Source organism: Chiloscyllium punctatum, chromosome 32 (genome assembly GCF_047496795.1).
Source record: "Chiloscyllium punctatum isolate Juve2018m chromosome 32, sChiPun1.3, whole genome shotgun sequence".
Lineage (NCBI taxonomy): Eukaryota > Metazoa > Chordata > Chondrichthyes > Orectolobiformes > Hemiscylliidae > Chiloscyllium > Chiloscyllium punctatum.
The window spans coordinates 14648968-14671642 of NC_092770.1; the positions used below are offsets into that span (position 1 = coordinate 14648968).

General features: G+C 40.7%; 2 protein-coding genes across 2 annotated transcripts in view; both read left to right on the forward strand.

Moving 5' to 3' along the window:
• LOC140457908 (receptor-type tyrosine-protein phosphatase R-like) overlaps positions 1–5699 on the forward strand; it is a 223248-nt gene extending 217549 nt beyond the window's left edge. The window contains exon 14 of the mRNA XM_072551685.1: positions 4424–5699. Within this exon, the coding sequence (XP_072407786.1) occupies positions 4424–4517 (94 nt within the window). The 3' untranslated portion in view covers positions 4518–5699. The remainder of the gene's footprint in view (positions 1–4423) is intronic.
• A 1003-nt stretch (positions 5700–6702) lies between these two features.
• Positions 6703–22675, forward strand: part of ptprb (protein tyrosine phosphatase receptor type b) — a 115240-nt gene continuing 99267 nt past the window's right edge. The window contains exons 1-4 of the mRNA XM_072551686.1: positions 6703–6817; positions 7965–8366; positions 20532–20609; positions 22447–22571. Coding sequence (XP_072407787.1) covers positions 6766–6817; positions 7965–8366; positions 20532–20609; positions 22447–22571 — 657 coding nt within the window. The 5' untranslated portion in view covers positions 6703–6765. The remainder of the gene's footprint in view (positions 6818–7964; positions 8367–20531; positions 20610–22446; positions 22572–22675) is intronic.

Sequence of the window (22675 nt, forward strand, 5' to 3'; positions counted from 1 at the left end):
CCTCAAATTGCTGAAGTAATTGTTTTCAGGATCCTGATTTCAATAAGGCCAGACTTGAACAGCTGAGGGACTCTGAAATATCCACTGAAACATCTGCACTGTTAATTTGGCTGAATATTCGAAGAGGCACTTCAGTTGTTGCATGGGAGTTTTTCCAGGTTTCTATGGGGTTAGTGTGATTCATGCTTGGTGCAATATGCTCAGACAGAATGGAGCCATTGCCAGGGACCCACTGACACTGTAAATAATGCTAAAATAACTTATCTTGCCAATCTGAAAGTGCACAAGACAGGTCATTTGAGTCATGATGGATGTTGATTATGAATAGATAGAATGCAGCAGTGACCCAAGGGCATCTTTTTGAACAAGCACAAGAATTATATGCACACAGCATAGCTATAATTTTGCACAACTATGTCCTATGCCAGAAAAGTGCCTTAGATTTTACTGGAACCTGATATTTTCTCTCTTTCTCTGTTGCTGTCTGTCATTTCCCTGCCCTTTCTCCCCACATCACAAATAGCATTGTTGTCAGACTGTTTAGTTCACTCTATTAGAATTATGTTTATGAATTTACACTGCAAATATAAAGTCCTCAGCTCTTCAAGTTGACTTGAGCTATGACTATACAGTGTGAAACAAAGGAGCAGAAAATAAGTCAGGTCCCATGTATTGGTAGTACCATCAAGTGTTGGGAGGTGCTTCAGTGTCTTGTGAGAGTTGTTACTCTGAATATTTTACACTTTGCCACTAATATAGAGGGTAGACAAGCAGGAGGCTAGAAGAACACAGCAAAGCAAGCAGTACTAGGAGATGGAGAAGTCAACATTTCAGGGCTGTAGAAAGGTTCCATCCAAAATGTGGACTTCTCCAACTCCTGTTGCTGCCTGGCTTGCTGTGTTCTGCCAGCCTCCGGCTTGTCTACCTTGGATTCCAGCATCCACAGGGTTTTTGTTTTGTCTCTAACTAATATGGAGGGGACAAAATCCACTGCAGGTTGGTGTAGGGAGTTCCTATGTTGTATGTTTACATGACCTCCAATGTGATGTAAGGCTGAAACATCATCAAAGGCCAAATACACAAGAGGAAGAGATGCCCCAGTCTTTTCACTAATGGAAAATGAGCCTACCTGGCAGACAATTTCTGAATCATGATATTTTATCAGAGTTGTTTGTTCATCCCTGATCTGCTCCATAAAATTTAAGACAATGTTGATTTTTCTTGGCTTGATACAAACTTGGCATAATCCACGAAACTTCCCACTTCTTGTGGCCTTTACTCTTTCGAGGTATTTGGATATTATTGGTAAGTACTGTTCCCGAATTGTCCCTGAACTAAGTAGTGCACAAGGGCATATAAAAATCAACCAAATACTGGATCGGGATCATATTCAGTTTCCCTCCCTAGTAGTGCAGTAGGGCATATAAGAATCCACCAAATTCTTGATCGGGATCATATTCAGTTTCCCTCCCCTATAGTGTGGTAGAGCATAAGAATCAATCAAATTCCAGAATTCAGTTTCCCTCCCTAAAGGGAATTAATGAATCAGATTGTTAATTTAATTTAAATACCAACAGCTGCCTTGTTGCGATTTTAGCCTCAGGTCTCAAAGCATTAACCCAAATTTATGAATTACTAGTCCCATGACACCACCATGCCCCCTATGAACGATGAACATTTCAAATTGAGTGTAAAACACACCATCCTCACTCTCTTATGTAAATGTGGTTCCTCCCTAGGTCTCTTAGAATCAATAATGGAATGCAGAGTTTCTTAGTTCTTGCAGTACCCACGCTGAATTATTTTAGTTTCCATAAGCGAGCTGATTTTATTCTGATTGCGACTTGTAAAAGAATTCAGTTCACAAATCTCACATGCTTTATATGGGACTAAGGCCCCAGATTTATCTGGGATTAAATTCTCAATGAGAAGTACTGAATCATGTAAAAATCTATTCATGACATGCATGGCTTAATTTTAAATCTAAAACAGCTGTAGTGTTCCAGAACAAGAATCAAAATTAATAGTAGGTGCTGAAATGTTTAAAGTCACCTAATTAAACTGTGAAATAATCAATGTTATTTTAGAAGGGGAGAAGTGAATGCTGTCCAATCCTTCCAGGAAATAAATCCAGGATTAAAGTAATACCATGCCTTTCACAAATATCTAAAGCCAAAAAACTGTCCATTTGTACTTCTTTGATTGATGCTCCTGCGGGCAAGTCATAGAGTCATAGAAATGTATATCACGGAAACAGACCCTTCGGTCCAACTCGTCCATGCAGACCAGATATCCCAACCCAATCTAGTCCCACCTGCCAGCACCCGGCCCATATCCCTCCAAACCCTTCCTATTTATATACCCATCCAAATGCCAGTGATGGAACATTGGCTTTATCTGCTCCTTCCACTACAGGATAATATCCACTGTCCTCTCAATGAAAATAGTTGTCTTCTTATGTCTCTGGACTATTTCCACAGATATTATTTGATGGCCAGATGCTTTGGGGGTTAATCCAGTTTTTTCAGAATGTTGGTATGTTTTATTTGATTTCTCAGTTGGTGAACATACAATCTGAGTTTAGCTAAAGCAGTATTTGACATTTTACAGCTTAATTTATTTTGAAACTCAAACTTGAGAGAAATTAGCTATTTTAGTTCATCTGATTCCTCTGTCTTTATTGTGATGATGACAATGCTGATATAAGTGTGATTCATTTGCTCTTTATTTGATTTCACTGTGGTCACAAACCAATACATTTACAGTACCCATACAAATCGTTATGAGCATCCAACTGAAAGTTCAGGTGACAAGCACCTTTTCTATTGATCTGTAAATTCAATAATCATGGGGAGTTAATCAGAAGTGATGTAGTTTAAACTTAATAGCTCATGACCTGAACTGATACGTGCTCATGCTTCCCTTCATCTGTATGTTAACAGTAGTAAAAACCTAATAGGGAAAATGATTGATTGTACAAATGATAATCCGTTAAAATGCAGGAATTTTTAGTTCAGTGTTATTGCAATTCCTTATTGATTAAATTTGCACAATCATTTAGAGAAAAGGGCAAAGTCCAAATTTTTGTAGCAGTAATGGCAAGGTCAGTGGTCACTATTGTTACTCTTGTGAAACTTGCAGTGTCTTCTAAAATCGACATAGACACAGTTACGTGAGAAAACCCAGATGTTGTCATCGGTGATTCTGCAATTCCTCACAGGAGAAGCTGTTGAAATCCCCACAGACAGCACTCATATAGAAAAAAAAGTCCTTTAATACTAATAACTTGTAAAACTCTAGGAAAATATTAAATTTTGATGAACGATGTAAAACTTTTTTTGTGGAATTTGTTTGTGGAATTTCAGCTTCTGTCTTGATCCCATAAACCCATAAGCCACTTATTTCATTATGTATACAATATATTTAAAGTTAATGATAATCAGTGCTTTTTACTTCCTGGTTAGCTGTCTAAAAGAATACTTCAATCTGATTAGTTGCTCATTTTTTAAATAATAACATTTTACTGAGTGCTGGTGATACCTTTGAAACATGATTCAAATTGGTGTTTGAATCAGGAAAGGGGAAATTCATGCCACATAGATTGTTAGATCTTTATGGCTGATTATTTTCAAGGTCAGTGGTGAATGCCATTGATATGCACTCCCTACAAAATTTAATCTCAAATGCAGACCTGTAATTTTCTGCCTATCACCATTCTCCTCACGTCACTCTTTGCTGTTCTCATCTCTTTCATCTCTTCCAAAGATGCTAATAATGATGGCATGAAATGGGGTGGCTAGCATTGCTGCCTCACAGCATTAGGCAAAGTGAGGACTGCAGCTGCTGGAAACCAGAGTTTATATCAGAGTGGTGCTGGAAAAGCACAGCAGGTCAGGTAGCATCTGAGGAGCAGGAAAATCGACATTTAAGGCAAAAGCCCTTCATCAGGAATAATTCCTGATGAAGGGCTTTTGTCGATTTTCCTGCTCCTCAGATGCTGCCTGACCTGCTGTGCTTTTCCAGCACCACTCTGATCCTGCCTCACAGCATTGGGGACCTGGGTTCAATTCCAGCCTTGGGTCACTATCTATGTGGAGTTTTCATGTTTTCTCTGTGTCTGTGTGAGTTTTCTCTGGGTGCTCCAGTTTCCTTCCACAGTCCAAAGGTGTGCAAGTTACAGGATTGGAAATGGTAAATTGTCTGTAGTGTCCAGAGATATTCAGTTTAGGTGGATTGGCTTGGTTTATAGGGATTAGGAGAGATACTCTTCAAAAGGTCAGTCCAGGCTGAATGGCCACATTTCACACTGTGGTGATTCTATGAAATGTTGATAATCTTTGAATGTAATTTTAGAAAATTGTATGTATTCATTTTTATTTTGACAGAAATTCAATTTATTTTTACTTGTTTGTTTTGATTACAGAGGAGGAATGATTCAGACAAGTGAACAGTATGGATTTGTACACCATGCTCTGAGCCTTTATGGGAGCACAATCTCAGCAGACACTAGACAGTGAATCTGTTAAATAATACAATACATTCGTGAAAACCTTTAATTCTAAGTTATATGGAAGTAAGGTGAATTATCTCTTGAAGGTGATGAAATATATATTACCTGGAGAAACAAGAACAGGAATCACCTCCAGTAGAAGGGTGATACACATAAACGCAGAAGCTAGTCACAGTACAACAGGAAAAAAAGAGGTTGCTGGATTGATTAAAGATACCTGAGTGAATGTTGTGTCAATTTTCCTAAATTCTGTTATAGGAAAATGCAGCTAACTGACTTTATGTGAAATATTATCTGTGTCTAAGTAAAGCCTTTTTTATGTTAAGTTCAGTTCAACAATACTTGGAAACCTGATGGTCTGAGAAAAGCAATGCCTGTTGAATTTGCTTTGAGAGATAAAGAGATTGGGTAGAAGTGTAACACCCAGCCCTTTATCAAATGTTTCTGTATTTTGAACTCTTGGACACAGCTCTTGATGTGATTTATTAATATATATACACATGAAAAATGCTGTTTCATAAGTGGTGAATTTTATTTCTTTACCACATTATTGTCTTGCTGCTGAAATGCACAAGTGTTTTATTCATGAATTTTAAATAAATGTTCAATTCTGGAATCTTTTAAAACTCTCTAAATGTTTTGTATGCAATGTAGATGCAGGTTTTTATTTGTGACATGGTGTTAAATTGTATGCATATTTATAATCCTAACTAGCTGTCAAGATGCACAATGTTAAACAGTCACTGTATGTATTCTTATGTCTATGACAATGTATTTGTATTGAGGTTGTCTAAATGTACAAGCTTCTTAGATATTAAGCAAATCCCTATGATTAACACATACAGGATCTCTCTCTCTCTCTCTCTCTCTCTCTCATGTTGAGAATTAGTGTCAATATTTTGTTTCTCCTGGCAGAAAAGAAGTGCAATGTGGAACTGTATGGAATGTATAATAATGAGAATGGAAGCCTGAAAATATGAAGCATTGACTTAGCTTTATTCTATATGCAGCTACTTCATATATGTTCCATTTGATGAGACATATTTTAAATTCCTTTTTTGTCATGTGCAGGAAATTGTTTACATTAATAAGTTGTTTACAGAAAGCAGTGTGGAATCAGCACAGGATAATTTGTTCAGCCCTGTTAATTTTTGTGTATGATGATAATAAATACAATGAATTTTTGAAATCTTGTTCTTGAGCATATATTTTAAAAAGAAACCAAATATTTGGAGGAAGAGTGAATTACAATGATATGTACTTGTATTTAATCTTATTCCTATCAATAATTTCAATTAATGTATTCATCTAACTAAAATATGACAGTGCTCAGCAATAGGAATTAAGGTATTTGAGGCAGGAGCCCTCAAGACTTTTAAGAATCGTTTAGATTAACATTTGAAACACCATAATCTCCAAGACAATAAATCAGGTGCTGGACAATGGGATTAGAGTAGATGGATGTTTGATGACCAGCCATGATGGGCCAAATGGTCTGTTTCCATCTTCTAAAAACTGTATGACTCTAAACTAGTCAATTCCCCAAACTCAATTTATTACAAACTCTTTGTATATACCATAGTTGGAAATTAGTTTGCTATCAATCATTGTTTCAGGTATGAAAATGCTGTTTAAAAAATACTGTTGGCTCTTATGGGCACAGCTCTATTTCCATTTTGAAAGTGGTGCATTGGGTTCCACGTTTAATAATAACTCACTGCACAAATCGCCTGAAAAATCGCCATATATTTTAAGGAGCTGAGGATCCAATTGGCAACTAATGCCAACAGGTCTTCTCCACAGTAACTTGTTTATGAAATGTTCCAACTGTGGAATTTGTGTGTACTGACTTCAACATGTAAAAGGAGCGTGGGTTTATCCAACAATTGTACAGATGGAATGGCTTGTTGACTCCTGTGCTAACAGCCATATGGTGAGAGTGAATAGATTGCACATAAATACCACAATCGCGAAGTGGCCGAACTTGGAATAGAACTGACCAACTTTGGCATTCTCATCACAGTTAACCAAATTCGCGATGGCTTCGCATCTGATGTGACCATGAGTGTTAGGATGATTTCCGAGAAGTCGCACTATATGACAATCTGGCATGAAAGATTCAAAAGAGATTGAATAGGAGGAAGTGGTCGTCACAAACTTTTTTTTCCCTGAAGACACATTTCCTTTCGACGCTTAGCTTCAGCGATCTGTGCTGAGTGAGAGCATGTAATTTAGTTACAAGAATATTGTTAAAAATGGACAGCCCTCTCTTCATGGTTTTTACGTTTACGCTACTAGCTTTATCTGGTAAGTGGATTAAATTCAGCGGTGCTCAATAGTTGTATAGGAATCTGCGTTCCTTTTCCATGTTAATCATTGCCAGCAGTCCAAGTTTAACTGCAGTTTCTTTTAAAAAAAAATGAACGGAAATGGGTTTTTTTTAATATTGTACACAACGATACGCTGTAACAGAGCTAGTACCTCAAAACACATTGTGAGATGGTTTGCAGTGTTCTAATCCTAGTTGGTAACAAAATAGTTAGATTTGGTGAAATAAATTTTAAAATAATACCAATGTCTTCCGGTTCCAATCAGGATTGATTCTGTCCAGTCGCCTCAAATGCGGCCACTTCTGCAACTATTGAATATTGTTAGAGGTTACAGTCACTTGTGTGGTTGGAGTTGGGGGAGGGGATGAAGAGGGTGGGAGCTGGCCTCTGTCGATATTCTAGCTGATGGAACAGAGGCAAGCAACTGACTGAAGGGATAACCCCCCCCCCCCCCCCCCAAAAAAACCCCTGAGGTACACATCTAGTCCGTGTGGGTGCATTCCAGTGTCTTTGATCTTGTTGCGAAGTTGAATGATGTGCCATTGTTTCCAAACAATTCCAAGTTAAATATAGGAGTGGGGGCATGTGATTTCTGTCAATTCGGGATCGAAGTTTAACGGAATGGTATCGATATAGACTAGAGTAATGGATCTGCTGTGGAGAGGTTTCTCTTATGTAATTGGCCAAAGATCCTGCGTCTGTGCAGTGAAGACGCTGAATTGTTTGTCAAATAATGTCCACATACAGATGGTTACAACATAATGTCCAATTGCAATGAAGCATTGTTGAAATACAGATTGCAATAAAGTCATGTCCACCGACAGATTGTAACAATGTTCACGTACAGATTACAGCAATGTCCAGTGACAGATTGTAACAATACAAATACAGTTTGCAACAAAATAATGTCCAGCGACAGATTGTAACAATGTTCATGTACAGTTTGCAACAATGTAACATCCAAATATAGTTGAGCACAATTTGAAACAATGTAACATCCAAATATAGGTTGAATTGCAGCTGTGTAAGGGAGTGAGAGATCTTCCTTGATGTCTTATTTCTGACAGTGTAACCATGTGTTTTAACTGGTCTGTGTGTATGTGTGTTGGTACTTCTCCCCACAGACGGATTTCTGATCCTCCATGCTAGAAAGGAACAGTGTCTGCTGGGCAAAAACCTGAAGGTGTTGGTTGGCACATGCAAACTGAACAGCCAGTGGCAACAGTGGCAGTGGACGGGCCAGGGGAAACTGCGCCTCTGGCAGATAGACCGGTGCCTGACTACGGTCAACACGACTCGGCGGCTGTCCCGCAACCTGGCGCTGCAGGAGTGCGCCCGGGCGCCTCGTTGGGTGTGCGAGGATGGGCTGCCGGGCAGCCTCGGGCTCGCCCAGCCGAGAATGTTCCTCAAGAAGTGGGGCTACTTGGCGGTGGTGTCGGCCCAGACGAAGTACTATGACAGCTGGCTCATGTACGAGCTCGGGGAGCACGGGGAGGCCGTTAAACTCAACTTGTGCCCAACACAAGGTGAGAGATCCCGAGAAGTGGGCCTGAAGATGGGCCGACTTGCCACATTTCTCATATCCGCCGGGCTAACTAATCAGGAAACAGGCTCACTTTTTAAAGCAACTGTCTGGCGTTTCAATACAACACAAACATCTCTCATTGATTAAAAACAAGAGAAATCTGCCCAGAAATAATTACACGCAAGGTTGGAGTTTACCAATAAGTAAAAGCAAAGTCGCAGGTCAACCAGAGGGAGAGCACTTCCTATTATTTGCTGGGATCTGAACATCACATTGACCTTAAAATATGGGATTCGTTACCGTTTTCCGAGTAATCCCCTTGGAAACGCTATTAGGATGCTTTAAAAGCACAAGTTCTATCCCAAAGCTGAACTCATTTCACATAAGAAAGATAGGAAGTGTAGACAGAGATTTCATCTCCATTGAGTCCTCACCCTTGAGCCGCACCACAGCCTAAAGTGCGTTAGCGGTTAGAGGCCACAGGGGTATCACAGACTGGGGAATGAAATCACAGCCAGGAATGTTGATCCCGCTTTCCAGAAAGTGCAGAATGTGCACTTTGAAACTCCCGGAGAGCTGGAATATTAAAGGATGGGTGGCGGTTTCCTTTTCGGAATGATCTGGAAATCCAGAACTCTGTTGCAGAGGAAGGATATGACTCTGAGACAGGCCTTGACTCGTTTGATAGTTTACTTCAACTTCAGAAACGAGGGGAGTGCTGCTTTGTCTGGGAACATTTTTTTTTCCATGCCAAACAAATAAATGTCATAATTCGCCTAAAGACCATTATCCCTACTCCTGGGTGTAAAGCACTATTTACCCTGTATCGAAGTTGAAAGAACGAATACTATCCACGTTTGTTTTAAAATTTAGAGATATTATTACACGCCTTTGGAGCAGCTGGGACTTGAACTCACCCAGGCCAGAGGTAGGGTCATTGCCCCTGCGCCACAAGACCTCAATATTCCTTCGCTATCTTTTTGGGACAAGGGTAGGGGATGCGGACAAACGCGTCCCGCTTGCAGCTTCAGGAGACAGGGATGTCTATCTGCGCCTCCTCAGCGGGTTAGCTGCTAGGGAAAGTAAAATGGGTTACATTCAACAGGTGTGTGTGTGTGGAACTAAAAACAAAAAGGCGGCGTGTTTCTCCAGAGGAATTTGTGATTTTGAAGAAGGAAACAATCGTGAAAGTGAGGACAGTGCAGGAGTTGAGAGCCCCACCGAGCTCGGACAGCATTTGGTCACCTTCCTGGTCCTGCTCCTGCTTGACAATATATATTTCCTTTCTTTGGTTTGCCTCATTCCTCCTGGACTTCCTGTACTCGTTCACGTTTTGCTTCCCTTTCTCTGCTGCACTGATGTTCACTCTGCCTTCATCCAAAGCGCAGAGTGGGTCCCCACTCCACTGCCTCAGCATTTGACTGCCCCATTCCTATCAATGCCTCTCTCCTTCCTACTCGGAGAATGATGTGGAGATGCCAGTGTTGGACTGGGGTGGACAAAGTGAAGAATCGCACAACACAAGGTTACAGTCCAACAGGTTTATTTGGAAGCACTAACAGCGCTCCGAAAGCTAGTGCTTCCAACTAAATCTGTTGGGCTATCACCTGATGTTGTGTGATTTTTAATGACTGGAAGAATGACCAATGGGAATAGCAGCATGTTGGCACTGCTGGGTGACTCTGCTATGTTTGGGGGAAACGGGTGAATTGGTCACAAGCTTGTGTCATAAGAGAATGATGTGGACCTTGGGTGTAGGGAGGGAGATGCTAAGGGGCTTGAAGCATTGTAGCAGCAGTTTGAAGGTGTGATAGTCAACTGGATGCCATCCTTAGCAGGAGGCTTGAGCGGGGTGGGAGGTAATCCTGCCATGGCAGATAGTGGAAACTGAATTGAAAAAAAAATCTGGAATTAAAAATCTCATGATGACCATGTCAGGAAAAAAAACTTATCTGATTCACCCATTTCCTTTAGGAAAAGAAATTGCCATCCTTACCTGGTCTGGCTTACACGTGACTCAGACCCTTAACTGCCCTCTGGACAATGGGGAATATGCAATAATTGTTCGTCTAGCCAGAGACGCCCACATCCTGTTAATGAATAAAATAGTGAGTGCCTCCTCAGATTAGCGACGATGCTAAAACTGTGCCTCTTGCAATTGCTACTTGCGATACCAAGCTAACTAATTTATTTTTACAACTACAGTTTTACTTTCGCCTTCACAATGATGCAAAGCAAGTTAGCTGCACAAGCTAGTGCAAATAGGGTTGGGAATCACATCCACATTTGATTTCCTTTGAATATAGTGCACTGTATCTAAATAGTGCTACAACCCCTCAAATAGGTTTTCCCATATCTTTAAAAATGTTAGGAATTTAGCTTCAGACGTGTGTGAAATTGGGTTGCAAAGTTTTCATTCTGTGCTTTCAATTTCCTTACGAACGTCAGTATTGAACCTTCACAATACAATCAAATCCCTTTGTGTTAGCAAAGCGTTCACCTAGTGGACAAAGTGTGAATCGCACCCTACAAAACATCCACTTGTGGATGCAGCAATTACTGTAAGGTGGGGCCAGTTTACTTCCCACTAAGCTAAGAAGCTGATCTATAAATATCTGGAGGCAAGGTCCAAACCCATTCCAAAATATAGGAGAGAGGGATTTTCTGGTTTCTGATTTGAATTCGTTCATTCAAACTAACTATCCAGAACCTTTTGGATGTTATTGTCTGTTTAGCATCATTGATCATTATAGTAATTCTCACGACTGATAATTTTTTAGAGATTTTTCCTTTATGTATCTTGCGTTTATTTTGAAATCTTGTCAATGCTTGATTTATCAATGAAAATAATCAGTTTATTTTGTCAAATCCTTGTAGGATTTGAACAACCCTATCTCATCCACATGCAACCTATAAAAGCAAATAGTCTGAGTTTTCTTAGGGTTTTCTTTACAAGTCAAAACCCATAATCTTGGCATTTGCCTGACAGATCTCATTACACTGTCTTTAAACTAATGTATATCCCCACTAACAAGGGGCCCACAAGTGTACACAGCATTCCGAATATGATTTGATCATTAGTGCAAAAACAAAATACCACAATTACTGGAAATCTGAAATAAAACCAAATAGTGCTGGAAATCAAGGAGCAGACTGGAGGGGCTGAATTGTCTACTTCTATTTCATACATTTGAAATACTAAGTTTGGCAGCAACTGTGGAGAAAGAAATAGAGTTAGTATTTCAAGTTGATGACATTTCATCAGAATTCTAGCTACTGTTTTATGCAATTATTGCAACTTTGTTCTAATTCTGTTCAGTTTGGCTTAATGGAAGTCCCCAAAACCCAGCTCATTATTCCATCATGTTCAGCATCATCATAAGCGTATGATATGTAAATGAAAACACTTTATGCAAATCCAGAAATGTATGTGTGAGAGAGGAAGAGCAAACAAATTGTGCACAACACCTGACACATCTTACTAGACAGTGCCAGCCAATTTATGAATCATTAGCTTCACCCTTTTTGTTCAACTAGTTCTCTTTCTGGACTACTATTTCCCATTTTATTCATGGTCCCTAATCTTTATTGTTGGATTGCCACTGCTCTTAAACTTGCTCCACATAACCTGCCAGGCCTTCCAGCATGGCTTTGCCAGAAATATGGACTATAGTGTGCAGTGGAACAATACATTGCAGCAATGCAGAGTTGAGGTGAGTCAGGATACACCCTCTTTTAATGGCATTAATTATCATAAGGTATATTTAAAAGTTCATTGTAAACAAGGGTGGATGGATGAGTAGTGAATGGGTAAAGTGATAGAGTGAATAGGTGGGTGAGGTAAATGGATTGATGGGTAGGGTACTAGATGGATAGGCTGGTGGGAGGGTTAGGCAGTGAGGAAGTTAGTAGGTAAGGTGTTTGGTAGGTGAAATATAAGATGGGCAGAGTGGTGAGTTGGCAGATGGGTAAGATGGTACATGGATGGGTAGCTAAATGGACCAGGGCTAGTCAGGTTGGGTCAGGACAAGACCAGTCAGATCTAGTTGGAGAGAAAGTTGGATGGATTGGGCAGTCAAGTGTGGAAAGCTTTCAGACTAAAAGGGGCTGAGTCAGGCAAGTGGAGGATGTTAATTGAGGGGTTTGAGGAGAGTTAGGAGAGAATCAGGTGCTCATTGTGTGTGACTGGGGTCTCAGTTGTATAGTTACCAAGGACATAGACTAGGTTTTTTCTGGCTAACCTTTCCTGGTTAATTCCAGGGTAAATCCAATTCAGAGACTTTTACAGAAAATCCTGGGGAGCAGGAAATTGCTAATCAGAAAATCAAACTTCCCAATAATTCCCAAAGGGGTCAGCCTGTCAGAACTTCCCATATGTTGCAATATAATCTTGGATCAGCATTTGGTTTCTGACAATCCAGAGACTGGAGGATTTGTGCCTATCTGACATTGACTGCATACCCACCATTATTCTCTCCTAGAATGGGTATGGTCGATAATGGTTATGATGCTAGATCAGTAGTTCAAAGGAATTTGGTTCATATGGCATATTGTGAAATTTAATTCAATAAATTGGGGCAGCACGGTGGCTTAGTGGTCAGCAATGCTGCCTCACAGCACCAGGGACTTGGGTTTGATTCCAGCCTTGGGCAACTGTCCATGTAGAGTTTGCACATTCTCCCCATGTCTGTGTGGATTTCCTCTGGGTGCTCCATTTTCCTCCCACAGTCCAAAGATGTGCAGGTTACGTGAATTGGTTGTGCTAGGGTAGAGGGAATGGGTCTGGGTGAGTTACTCTTCAGAGCGTTGGTTGGGCCAAAGAGCCTGTTTCCACACTGTATGGGATTCTTCTAAAGAAAACTGTGAATTTGTGCACTTGCACCAAAAAGACTGATCTTGAAACTTGCAAAATCTCAGATTAAATCCTCTTGCATTTTCTAATTAAAGGGAGCACTGCCATTATGATTTAAGTTAAAACCTCTGCAGTCTCTGCCAGTCTCAGAATTTGTCCCAGTGCCTCAGAAATCCAAAACTATCCCATCTGTGGATATTTTTCCTGTTCAACCTGTATAAAGGTGGTATTAAATGCCTCTGAAGCAGGTTGAACTTGAACCTAGGCCTTCTGGCCCAGATGTGAGGGATACAGTCACAAGAACCCACTGCACCATTTGTAAACTTTCAGGCCAGCTTGGGCTAATGTGTAACACTCAGCATAATTTGGAGCTTTGTTACATAATTCACGATAGGATCATTTGAATATCAGTGTGTTATATCATTACTTAGACTCCAATCATTAGAATTCACCTAAGGAGCAAAGCATCAATCATATTTTTAATTTTTTTAGCAATCTTTATTATAATTTTCCCACCATAAAGTAGCAGAAAATCCAGTGAGTTAGAAAAGACTGGAGACCTATAGCTGTGTTGCTCCAACTGCTGTGGATATTTCTTCCTTTTCTACACCAATAAACATGACCAGTTACTCCATGATTAAATAAGTAGCAGTTGAGAAAACTATGGAAGCTGTATCAATTTTCTGCTTTGTACCACCACCACCATGGGACTTTGTGATATTGGGAGTAGTGATCAAGGTTTACTTTTTTTATTGTTTCAAGAGAGTACTGGTCACCACACTCTCTATAAGGACCCAAAACATTCAGTACTTGAGGGTAGCAGTCCAATCCAATGTGCTCAATGAAAAAAATTCTTTAAATGTTCCACCCCCATTCTACTGCAGAATTCTAGACAGCAGAGGTAGGTATACTCTGAGTGACAGTGATACAGCTAAATGCCTGCCCTGCATATTCAATCCACCCCAAACTAGAAAAATAAGTTCGGCTCATGGTTAGGTCCAAACAGCAGGCAAAAATTCCATTCATCCTTTCGACATGGAACAATCCTGAAACTGACATCAATGCAATATATTTATTTTAGCTGTTTTTGATAAACCATTGGAGATGCAATAGATTTTAATAAATCTACACATTAGGTTAGTTCTCATTTTCCATATGCCTTTTATTTCCTTATTTGTACGTACTCACCCTTGTTTGTAAACTCTGTCTGAGTTTGTGTGTTATTTCCCATTATTCCCTCTTCTGCCTCAGCATGTAGATTTGTTCTTCAGAATAAATTTTTTTTTGCTGTTCTTGAGGTGCATATTGTGAGATCTCTGCAGTTGACACGGCTTGTAAGCTGCCTTAGTTTCCATGAATTTATACTCTACCATCTGTTTCTCCAATCTGTCCTTGTTATAGCTACACTTTCACTTCCTCGTATCCCGCCATACCTCATTTTTCTTCTCTCATGCAACAAGTAATGTAGAAATGCAGTAGAAGATGCCTTAAATACTCAACAGGGATGACAATTCTGGTCTATCGGAAAGATGTTGTGAAACTTGAAAGGGTTCAGAAAAGATTTACAAGCATGTTGCCAGGGTTGGAAGGAGAGGCTGAACAGGCTGGGGCTGTTTTCCCTAGAGCGTTAGAGGCTGAGGGGTGACCTTATAGAGGTTTACAAAATGATGAGGGGCATAGATAGGACAAATTGACAAAGTCTTTTCCCTGGGGTCGGGGAGTCCAGAACTAGAGGGCATAGGTTTAGGGAGAGAGGGGAAAGATATAAAAGAGACCTGAGGGGCAACTTTTTCACGCAGAGGGTGGTATATGTATGGAATGAGCTGCCAGAGGAAGTTGTGGAGGCTGATACAATTGCAACATTTAAGAGGCATTTGAATGGGAATATGAATAGGAAGGGTTTGGAGGGATCTGGGCCGGGTGCTGGCAGGTGGGACTAGATTGGGTTGGGATATCTGGTCGGCATGGACAGGTTGGACCGAAGGGTCTGTTTCCATGCTGTACATCTCTATGACTCTATGACTCTGTGACACTATCTGGGGAGAGACAGAGTTAACATTTTAGCTTGATGCCCTTTCATCAAAATGGGAAATATTAGAGATATAAAGATTTTAAACAAATATAGAGATGGGGAGTGGTGATGAAGAACAAAAGGGAAAGTCTAAAAGAGGCAAGGGAGATGAAATGACAAAGAGATGGTACTGAAATGTAAATGGAACTGGTAATAGGCAACAAAGGAGCCAAAGATTGATTGTGGAAAAGATTTAACTGGAAAAATCACAATCAATTACTGCCTTCCAAAATTTCTGTTGGTATCTTCTTGAGAGCCATCCTTTGCTTTTTCACTTATCCCGTGACCACCTCCTTTTGTGCTTTTTGTCATTTAATCTCTCATCTGTATACCTCCTTGGCTTTGCCCCTCCATGAAATTTGTTGAATCTCTAACATAGAATCATAGAATCCCTACAGTGTTGAAGCAGGCCATTTGGCCCAACAAGTCCACACTGACCCTTCGAAGAGTAACCTATTCAGACCCATTCCTCTACTCTATTATCTTCTCTTTACCCCTGACTAATGCACCTAACCTACACATCCCTGAACACTATGGGCAATTTAACATGACTTAACCTGCACATTTTTGGACTGTGGGAGGAAACTGGAGCACCCGGAGGAAACCCACGCAGACAAGGGGAGAATGTGCAAACTCCACACAGATAGCTACCCAAGGCTGGAATCGAACCCGGATCCCTGCCACAGTAAGGCAGCAGTGCTAACTTGGTCAAGCCCCAAATAATACATGACTTGTGTTTTCCTCTCTCCATCCTCCTTGAACCAAAACAAAAGGAACTGATTGAAAATTTATTTGTGGCTTAGAAACAACAGAGCTTAAGCAGTGTGTCTCATCTTGACCTGTAAAGATGGTAGGACCTCTGGAAAAGCTGATGATGACGTTTGGCTTGTAAACTGTAGGGGGTTTTCAATCTACAAGACATCCAGGATGTCACATTTGTATGAAGTGCCAAAGGGTAGCACTCTTTGAAAAATATGTGGTTGATTCAGAGCAGTGACTTTCCTCAATGTACCCTACTCAAGGACAGAGGTTCCTGCATTAGCCATACCAGAGACTGGGGGAGGGTTTGCATGACAGATAGATAAAGAGGAGTACAGAGATGGCAGATGAGAGGGTGATCATTTGCCAAAAGAAAAGGAGACAGCAAATCCAGGAAATTCAGTACTCCCTGGAGCTGTCTTACAGGTATGAAATTTTAGATGCTTATTTAATGAGCTACACTATTTAATTGAAGGTGGATGACTCGAGGGAAGCTGCTACCCAAGGTTATTCTGGGAGGAGAGAGAAGCTGGTAAGCCGATTAGAAAGATTGTAGTAGTAGGTGACTCAATAGGTCAAGGGATAAGACCGTCTAATTTGCAAACAAGATTGTGACTCTTGTACAGTCTTTTGTCTCAAGTGCAAGGGCTTGGGACAAAACTAAATTGCTGGATAAACGTCTGGAAAGGGAGGGTGAACAACCAGTGATTCTGGTTCACATGGGTACTAATAATGTAGAGATGGGTAGCATGGAGGACTTGCATGATCGGTTTCAGGAATTAGCGAGTAGGTTGAAACACAGGATCTATAGAGTAGTAATCTTAGAAATACTACCTGTGATATAACTTGCACTATTTATGCGAAAGCATATCAGGAAGGTAAATCATGGCTTGAGAGATGGTGTGGAAGGGAAGGGTTCAGATTTTTGGGACACTGGGGTCACTTTTGGGAAAGGAGAAATCTTTTCAGAAGGGTTGGGCTTTACCTGAGCAGGATGGAACTAATCTCTGACCTGAGGAAGTACATAGTGCAGTAGGAGTGGATTTAAACTTGTAAGACAATGGGGTGGGCTGACTAATGAACCTAATTCTGGAAATACCAGAGAAGGTGAAAGAGAGATGGGGAATGAGAAAAAGAAGTGAGGGAAAGCTTGGTTGTTGACAGTGAACAAGGAAATGGGTGCCCTCCAGTGGGCAAGGATGAAATAAGGGCAGGGTTACATTGTATGGATATAAATACACAGAGTATCATGAATAAAATTGGAGAACTAGTAGCAGAAATCGCTCTTGGGGGGATATAACACAGTAGCATTGACAGAAATGTGGCTGAAGCCAGACAGAATTGGATGCTTGATATTTCAGGTTATGTGGCTTTTAGTAAAAACAGTATTGTTGCCCTTGAACAGGATGCATTCCCTGAATTAGAATCATGGAAGTGAAAAACATTACAGGCCCAGTGACCTTGTTGGGAATTTATTATTGACCTTCAACCAGTGGGGAAGAAATAAAAGAGATCATTTGAGGGCAGATTATGAAAATCTGATGAAAAAAAATAGGGTTGTGATAGTTGGTAATTTCAATTACCCTAGTGTAGATTAAGAAAAAGTTAGAGTGTGAGGCACGGAAGGGGAGACATTCCTTCAATGCATGCAGGATAACTTCATATATAACATAATATATAAAGCTCATGAAAAATAAGTTAATTTTTGACAGTCAACATGGCTTTTTCAAGGGTAGATCAAGTGTGAAAATTGATTTGAGTTCTTTGATGAGGTAGGATGAGGGCAGTGCTGTGGATGTTGTATATTTGGACATTCGGAAAGCATCGGACACTGTGCCATATGGCAGGATGTTAACAAATTAATACTGTTTAGGATTGATGTGTCCGTGGCAGTATGGATTAGAAGTTGGTTAAAAGGTGGGAAACAGTTTGTATGTAAGCATTTCTCAGATTGGAGATGAGTTGAAAGTCTTTCCTAGGTTTAGGTGTTGAGAGGCTTGTTTTGAGTTTTATAAATAATTTGGAGATGGATGTTTGAGGACAAAAGTCCCTAAATTTGCAGATGATACTAACCTAGGGTGAATAGTGAATTGTGAAGATAATGCTGAGTGACTTCAGAGGGCCATTGACAAAACTGGCCAAATAGCAGACGCTTGGCAGATGAATTTCAATGCAGAGAAATGTAAGATATTGCATCTTGGTAGGACAAACACAGATGATATGTGCTCAATGGTACAACACTGGATCGAATACAGGAGTACAGGAACTCTGAGCTCACACGCATAATTCTCTGAAGGTGGCCAGGGAAGTTGAGCTGCATGCACATCAGACCCTCCAGTCCTCCCTGTCCATGCCAACCTAAATTAGTCTAGCTAAAAATCACATAACACCAGGCCATAGTGTAAAAGGATTATGTGGAAGTACTTCCAAATAAACCTGTTGGGACTGTATCCTGATGTTGTGTGACTTTCAACTTTGTCCACCTCAGTCCAACACCGGCACCTCCACATCATAAATTAATCTTGTCCCATTTGCCAGCATTTGACCCATATACTTGCTTAGAAAGCTTATAGGATCCTTGGGTTTATAAAGCGAAGCATACAGTATTAAAGCGGGAAAGTGGTGCTGAATCTCTACAAATCATTGGTCAAATCCTGTTTGGAGTATGGTGTTCAGTTCTGGGTACTTAAATAAAGTAAGGTTGTTAAAGTCGAGAGTGTGATGCTGGAAAAGCACAGCAGGCCAGGCAGCACCCGAGGAGCAGGAAAAACATTGTCACAGGCACAAGCCCCCCACCAGGAATGATTCCTAGTGAAGGTCCCATGTGTGAAACATTGACCTTATTCTCTTTGGCGCAGTGAAGATTAAGGGGTGACATTATTAGGTATTCAAAACGATGAATTTCTTTTTAAGAGTGAAGAGAGGATATTCTGCTTCCACTGGTAGGTGTGTCAGTAACTAGGGATCTCAATTTCAAGATCTAGCAAGGGAGCTAGAATGAGATGAGAACTTTTTCACTCAAAGTTTTCAGAATATGTAACCTGCTGCCTGGGAGAGTGGTGGAGGCAGCTCAAAGATTCCATACATGGTTTCAAAAAAGAACTGAAAATACATTTGAAAGTTATAAATTTGAAGAGTCTCCAGTTTTGTCAAAAGGCTGGCAAGCTGCACCGTGGGTGGCACGGTGGCACAGTGGTTAGCACTGCTGCCTCACAGCGCCAGAGACCCGGGTTCAGTTCCCACCTCAGGCGACTGACTGAGTTGAATTTGCACGTTCTCCCCGTGTCTGCGTGGGTTTGCTCCGGTTTCCTCCCACACTCCAAAGATGTGCAGGTCAGGTGAATTGGTCATGCTAAATTGTCCGTAGTGTAGGTAAGGGGTATGGGTGGGTTGCGCTTCAGCGGGTGCGGTGTGGACTTGTTGGGCTGAAGGGCCTGTTTCCACACTGTAAGTAATCTAATTCACACTTTTTCTCTCTCTTCACAAATTCTGCCAGAACCATTGAGTATTTCCAGCATTTTTTTTGTTTTCATACCAAATGTCCAGCATCCAAAATATTTTGTTTTCACGTGACTGCTGTGAAGTTTGCAAAAGTGAACTTCTTCAAAAGTAAAACCAGCATTTCAACCACACAGGATGTCTTAAAAATACAATTAGGTCTCACGCCTGCTCGTGAACACGCTCAGAATGGATGAATGCTCAAGACTGCCAATTGTTTAACTCTCTGAAACTTATCTTCAGTATTATATCTGATAAAACATGCACCTGAGGAAACTCACCTTGCAATGTGTGAATTTAGCAGCTTTGATCTCTGATAGTTTCTTATGTTTCAGAATGGCAACAAAAGCTGTAATTCTGGTGCAGATTAGTCTATGAAAGAAAAGCTTGCTTTCACATAGCGAATATCCAGCAGTGTTTGATGTTGAAATATCTTTCTGTAACTTCTATGCAATTCAGTGTCAGACACCGCCTATTCAACATGACATTTACGTTTCTCAAATCAGTCATTTTCTAACGGAAAAGCTATTTACTGACAAATCAGCTACATAGCTTCAAGCTCAGTGAACTAACTTACATACAAATCAACTATATAGATATATGACTTGGAGATGCTGGTGTTGGACTGGGTGTACAAAGTTAAAAATCACACAACACCAGGTTATAGTCCTACAGATTTATTTGGAAGCACTAGCTTTCAGAGTGCTGCTTCTTCACAACAATCACTCAATGGAGGAGCAGCACTCAAAAAAGGTAGTGCTTCCAAATAAACCTGTTTGACTATAACCTGGTGTTGTGTGAATTGTAACTTTGTCCACTGATATATGTTATTGTAAAACCATGTCAGATCTGCTGGTGCTGTTTACCATACTGCTGTAGCACTCCTTGTATTAATTTGGGCTTTATTTGGTATATTAAATATGTTGGAAATGATTGTGAATGACCAAACTGAAGATTCGTGTTTTTCCTTACCTTGCACACATTAGCTTTGCAAGCCAATCCTTTAAAGGAGGATCCAGCCTTAATTCGAGCAAATGAAGTGACGTGGGGCGATAATAGCACACGTAAGTTAACGGATGATATTTATGTAGAATATATTTTGAGCTTAAAAGTGAAATTTTGTGCTAACTCTTTGGAAAATAAAACAAAATTCTTTTCCATCCAAGGCATTCTGCTTGATTTCAGACTGAGTAGCAGTCCTGGACAGCTCATTGAAAAGTGAAAGCTATGGCAGCTAGGGGGAATCTGGGTGGAAAAGACATGTAAAATGTGGCAGGTAGACCAATTACACCATTTCCACTCTGATACAGTTTGAAAATACCTAATCTTTCAGGCATTATGAGACACTTAACTGATGTCAGCAGGAATTCCACACGTTTAAGCAAATGATGGCCCTATTGTATCAATAGCAGCTCCATGCCAGAAGAAAGCTGGGCTGGCTATAGCAGGAGATTCCAATCAGATCTGATAATCCAAAGAGTCTTTTTCATACATATGATTTATTTGTGGAGTCAGGAGGAGCAGGTGTGGCCTTTGTAAGTCTTCCTCACCCCAGACTCTCAACCCACATTCAAATTCATAGAATGCTTTGTGGTACCCAAACTTCTGCAATTTCCCATTGACCTCATGTCCATTTTGGGTGGCAAGGCTGTCAACAACATGTTAATGACGCCCAGAAGTTAAAATTCACACTCATACAATTGTTAGCATTCTCAGTGGGTTTCCATTTGGATTGAAACAGTCACTCTGATACTGATATTCACAGCCTGATACACTGAGTGTATGAAAGGGCAAGCATTTCATGCAGTGATGGTGGCTCTTCAGAGCAGTGTCATCTGAAAGTATTTTAGAATTAGAATTAGAATTAGGTGTTATTGTCACATGTACTCAAATACAGGTATATAGGAGTACAGTGAAAAGTTTGCAAAGTTGCCATTCACAATGCATCTTAGATACAAGATGGCAGGGTACAACATCTTAGGTAAAAAGTAGAGAAATAAAGAAATAAATTAAAAGTTCAACATTACAATTCTTTTCAGATAAAATAAAAAGTAAATTTTAAAGTTCCAAATTACAGCCCATCTTTAGCCATGTGCCCACAGTCACTGCACACTGGGCTCTCCATACAAGGGCTCAATCTCTTTCCCATGCAGGGCTCAATCTCTCTCCCACACTAGGCTTGATCTGTCTCCCAGACTGGACTCCATCTCTCTCCCACACTGGGCTCAATCTCTCTCCCACACTGGGCTCCATCTCTCTCCCACACTGGGCTCCATCTCTCTCCCAGACTGGGCTCCATCTCTCTCCCAGACTGGGCTCAATCTCTCTCCCACACTGGGCTCCATCTCTCTCCCACACTGGGCTCCATCTCTCTCCCAGACTGGGCTCCATCTCTCTCCCACACCTGGCTCCACCTCTCTCCCACACTGGGCTCAATCTGTCTCCTACGCTGGGCTCAATTTCTCTCCCATGCTGGGCTCCATCTCTCTTCCCCGCTGGACTCCATCTCTTTCCCACACTGAGCTCATCTCCCTCTCCCACATTGGGCTCCTACTCTCGCCCATGCTGTGTCCCATCTCTCTCCCACGCTGGGCTTCATCTCTCTCCCACACTGAGCTTGTTCTCTCTACCATGCTAGGCTTCATCTCCATCCACTACCACCCTGCTCCCCAACCCTGCACCCCTGCATTACCATCTCAACACAAACTGCCATCCTCTCTCTTTAAGAAGACTGCAGTGTAGGTAATAGACAATGTGAGTGGTTGCAGATTCTGGGACTTAGTGTTCCCACCTGCATTGTACATATTTGAATTTTAGCATTTAGATGTCCTAGAAATACATTTCTATAAAATACTGTGTCACTTCAGGTCTGATTTCTAAATGTAATGACATTTTATCCAGGAGGAGTTACTGAACAACTAATCGAGCTGACCACAGAGAATTCACCATTCTCACCTCCAAGCTCATCCCCAAGGTCAGAAGATTCCTATTCTACAACAACTTCTTTTTATGATCAAACTGAGAAGGTAAGAATTGTACAACATTATGATATAAATCAATTGACAACAGCTTTGCAAATGGTAAAGCAAAAAAAGCTATATTGCTGGAGAACAAAAATTACATACCAGTT